The sequence below is a fragment of the Calidris pugnax genome, unplaced genomic scaffold, assembly GCF_001431845.1.
Source record: "Calidris pugnax isolate Ruff unplaced genomic scaffold, ASM143184v1 scaffold210, whole genome shotgun sequence".
NCBI classification, from domain to species: Eukaryota; Metazoa; Chordata; class Aves; order Charadriiformes; family Scolopacidae; genus Calidris; species Calidris pugnax.
The window spans coordinates 100,878-105,589 of record NW_015091004.1 but is presented as its reverse complement, the minus strand read 5'-3'; the positions used below and the strand labels follow the sequence as shown (position 1 = coordinate 105,589).

The window sequence follows — 4,712 nt, the reverse complement described above, 5'->3', positions numbered from 1 at the left end:
CCTGGTCTGGTGGGAGGTGTCCCTGCCCAGGGCAGGGGGTTGGAACTCCATGATCTTTGAGGTTGCTTCCAACCCAAACCATTCTATGATTTTATAACATCTGTCCAACGGCTTCCCAGAATCCCTCCTCGTCCCTGAAGTCTGTGCCCAGGAAGAGGAGATAAATTTGGCAGCATTCAGAGAGGAAGAAGAGGTAAGAAGAGCTCAGCTTGGAGAGGCACAGAGAAGCAGAGAAAATCTCTGTGGGAGAGATTTGTGGAATCTCTGGCACACGGTACAGCATCATTGCACACACAGGCTCAAGAGCTGCTCCACACACTTTGTAAGATTCTGTCCAAGCAGTTAGGACACAACCACTTAGAAGGTCGCAATGGGAGCCACGTTTTGGCAAAAATAACTCTGCACAGAGAAATCCGGGTTCAAAGATGACGTATTTAACACCAAAGGTGGTCATCTAAGAATCAGAGCGCAGCAAGAGCTTTATCAAAAGCCCGATCCGTGAGATAAAGTTGAAAATAAAGTTGAAAATCTGAAGCTTAGCACTGTCATCACAGAGTGGGAACCTGCAGTAGATAGGAAGACAAGCCTTTATGTGGTGCCTAGGTGGACGAGAGACAAAAGCAGGTCAAACACCAGTTTTTCCATGCTCTTATCTTAGAAAAGAAGCCACACCTTCCTCATAGGGTTTGGTCCCAATGTGCACAGACACTTTACTGCTCAAGACACACATCTCCATTCCAGTTCCCAGCAATTCCCCACTGACCAGGCAGAAGAGTTGCCCAGCACCAACCCTTCCTACCTAACACCCACTCCATGCTGTGGGTCGTACTCGTTTGGGTTTGATGATGTTTAGTGGCTGGAGCTGCCCGGAAGAAAAGGACCTGGGGGTGTTGGACTCCCTGAAAGGAGGGTGTAGAGAGGCAGGGGTTGGCCTCTTCTCCCAAAGGACGAACGACAAGACCAGAGGAAATGGTCTGAAGTTGGGGCAGGGGAGATTTAGATTAGATATTAGGAAGAATTCCTTTACTGAGAGAGTGGTCAGGCCCTGGAACAGCCTGCCCAGGGAGGTGGTGGAGTCACCATCCCTGGAGGGATTTAAGAAACGTACAGACATGGCTCTTCAGGGCATGCTCTAGTGCCCAAGGTTATTGGTTTATGGTGAGGTGTTGAGTGTGGGGTTTAGTTGGTGGGTGCGGTGTTTTTGGTGGGCGTTTGGTGCGGTGTGTTTTGTATTTGTTTGGTGGTTTGGGTTTTTTTTTTTGGTTTTTTGTGGGGTTTTTTTTGTGGTTGGACTCGATGATCTCAGAGGTCCCTTCCAACCACTAAGATTCTGTGATTCTGTGATTCAAGAAGCACTAGTCGTTCCTCAGCACCGGTGGTGTTTCAACACACCCTGGGAAGGTCCTGCAGGGAGCAGGAAGGGGGTCCACGTTCACACTTACCACGAAAGGCCCTATTTTGAAGTCACACGTGGACGGGTCTCTCCCCGAAGCTTTGGTGCACACGGTCTCCCGAATGCTGAAGTGCAGCTCCAGTCTATAAGCATCGCTGTCCCACATGTCAACCTGGTGAAAGGAAGGTCAACGCAACGTATAATTAGTGCCCGTCATTATTCTGTGCTCGTTACGTGGCAACCTTGCTCCTTCTGTCAAGCAGAAGCAAGACACGAGGGTGTCACGGGTCAGCGCCCAATTTAGAGGATTATTATGTGTAAGAAAGGCTGGTTTATTGTGCTTGGGAGTTGCAGATTTGGTAACACCAACACAGAACAGCTTTCCATGGGGGTTCCACTCAAAACCCTCTGGATCTGTGGGATCCTCCTACTGCTCAGGGTCAGTTGAGGGGGGGACTATACTTGTTGACACATTAGGATTTTCTTTTCTCCTTCCCACAACCTAATCAATGTTCTACCTCAAAATGGAAGACTAAAAAAACAGAAAGAAAAAAAACAACCAAAAAACCCACTAAGATTCTGTGATTCTGTGATTCAAGAAGCACTAGTCGTTCCTCAGCACCGGTGGTGTTTCAACACACCCTGGGAAGGTCCTGCAGGGAGCAGGAAGGGGGTCCACGTTCACACTTACCACGAAAGGCCCTATTTTGAAGTCACACGTGGACGGGTCTCTCCCCAAAGCTTTGGTGCACACGGTCTCCCGAATGCTGAAGTGCAGCTCCAGTCTATAAGCATCGCTGTCCCACATGTCAACCTGGTGAAAGGAAGGTCAACGCAACGTATAATTAGTGCCCGTCATTATTCTGTGCTCGTTACGTGGCAACCTTGCTCCTTCTGTCAAGCAGAAGCAAGACACGAGGGTGTCACGGGTCAGCGCCCAATTTAGAGGATTATTATGTGTAAGAAAGGCTGTTTTATTGTGCTTGGGAGTTGCAGATTTGGTAACACCAACACAGAACAGCTTTCCATGGGGGTTCCACTCAAAACCCTCTGGATCTGTGGGATCCTCCTACTGCTCAGGGTCAGTTGAGGGGGGGACTATACTTGTTGACACACTAGGATTTTCTTTTCTCCTTCCCACAACCTAATCAATGTTCTACCTCAAAATGGAAGACTAAAAAAACAGAAAGAAAAAAAACAACCAAAAAACCCAAATCCCCCCCTCCCAACAAACAAGTTGCTTTCAAGTACTACTTTTTTCCAAACTAGATCAACCCAAAAGCCATCTTGTCATTCATTCTTGCAGAATCCATGCCATCTATAGGAACAGAATGGTTCTGGGGATGCTCAGGAACAGGCACGTGCTAACTATAATTAGGAAGCTTTAACTCCTTAACTCTGGGTGTCCAAAACAATTCCTAGCAACGCAAATCAAAACAGATAGGGGTTTCCAGCCTGCATTTAGACACTACCAGATTTAAACCAGAATTTGTGTTTATTTATCAGAGACAGATGACATAAATACAGATTAGAGAAAGAATCCTGAATAGGTTTGTGGTGGCATTTAATTAGCAGTGTGGAAACTCAGCTGAGACCTTCAGATGAATGAGGTTATTTTATGCCCAAAGCAAAGCAGTTACCTGGAGATATTTAAAAGCACCAGTTCTGAACAAAATCTTACAAGGCATCCATTTGTGTTTATTTATCAGAGACAGATGACATAAATACAGATTAGAGAAAGAATCCTGAATAGGTTTGTGGTGGCATTTAATTAGCAGTGTGGAAACTCAGCTGAGACCTTCAGATGAATGAGGTTATTTTATGCCCAAAGCAAAGCAGTTACCTGGAGATATTTAAAAACACCAGTTCTGAACAAAATCTTACAAGATTTGTAAGATTTCTCAAAGAGAAATCTCAAATAGAAATCTCAAAGATTTCTATTCTAGGGATGGACAATTTGAACTCCTGAAGTATTTTCAATTACAAACCAACATACAACGAATATTTAGGTCCCTAAAGGCATAACTTCAGATAATGCCCCAAACCCTCCCTCTTCCAAGCAGCACCAGAAAACTCCAACTAAATCTGTGTTTCCAGGGTTGGGTGAAAAAGAGTTTTCCATCTCAGCAAAGCATATTTCAGGTAAAGGATCTCTGTTGTCTTTGCACTTACTCTTGTGACGTGGCTCCTAACGACACCATACAGGTTTCTCCCCCACGACTGAGAATTGATCCTTGTGATGGAAGCATTGAGAGCCTCTTCTGTGACAGGGGCTTCGTAGTCATACACTTCAAACCCTGAGACAGAGGCACAGGTCCATTACAAGTTAATTATGGTCTTGGACTTCATACTGACAGGGGCTTCGTAGTCATACACTTCAAAGCCTGAGACAGAGGCACAGCTCCATTACAAGTTAATTGTGGTCTTGGACTTCACACAATCACAGAATTCCACGGGGTTGGAAGGGACCTCTGGAGATCATCTAGTCCAACCCCTTCCCAAAGCAGGGCCACCCAGAGCAGGTCCCACAGGAACGTGTCCAGGTGGGTTTGAATGTCTCCAGAGAAGGAGACTCCACCACCTCCCTGGGCAGCCTCTTCAGGGCTCTGCCACCCTCAAAGCAAAGAAGGTCCTCCTCATGTTGAGGTGGAACTTCTTCTATTCGAGTTTGTGCCCATTTCCTCTTGTCCTGTCCCTGGGCACCACTGAAAAAAGACCAACCCCATCCTCTTGACACCCTCCCTTTAAGTATCTCTAAGCATTGATCAGATCCCCCTTCTCCTCCCTAAATCACCATAAGAAAGAGGATGTGGCTCCATTCTGAGAAACTTACCTGAACCCGAGGAAACGGCCAGTGTGAGGATAAAAATTAGGATCATCATAGCGTGCCTTTCAAAATCCTGGTTTTTTTCCCTTTCTAAGCGAGGATTTCCAGTGCATATTCCTCTGTCCTTATATAAATGCAGCCTTGATCCTACAGCTGACCTTCCTGTGTCCAAGCTCTGCTCCAAACATTGTACTTTAAACAGAATTGATCGGAGAGCAAATATTTGCTGCCAGCTTTTCCCCATTTAGCAGTAGTTCTCTGATAAGAGATGGGCTGCGGTGCCTTCTTCCCAGGACTGTGATGAAAAGGGAGCCCTGGGATTCCTGGTATCTCCATGGCCAAAGGAAGAACCTAGTTATTGTGTTCACTTTTAGCCATGAGTTGTCCATGGAAAGCTGGTGAGTGAACTCCTTTCTTAGCCTTGGACCCGGCACCTTTGTGTCTTGGCAGCAACTGACAGCACTTACAAGCTGGTGCCCCCCAAGAACAGGA

At 46.3% G+C, this 4,712-nt stretch overlaps 1 protein-coding gene across 4 annotated transcripts in view; it reads right to left on the bottom strand.

Moving 5' to 3' along the window:
* SPP2 (secreted phosphoprotein 2) overlaps positions 1-4,401 on the bottom strand; it is a 22,593-nt gene extending 18,192 nt beyond the window's left edge. For 2 of the 4 annotated variants that reach the window (XM_014955601.1, XM_014955602.1), the window contains exons 1-3: positions 4,227-4,401; positions 3,566-3,690; positions 1,443-1,565 (exon numbers count right to left, since the gene is read on the bottom strand). In XM_014955601.1, coding sequence (XP_014811087.1) covers positions 1,443-1,565; positions 3,566-3,690; positions 4,227-4,275 — 297 coding nt within the window. In that variant the 5' untranslated portion in view covers positions 4,276-4,401. The remainder of the gene's footprint in view (positions 1-1,442; positions 1,566-3,565; positions 3,691-4,226) is intronic. The other 2 variants (XM_014955600.1, XM_014955599.1) reach the window with 2 other exon arrangements.
* Positions 4,402-4,712: the final 311 nt, after the last annotated feature.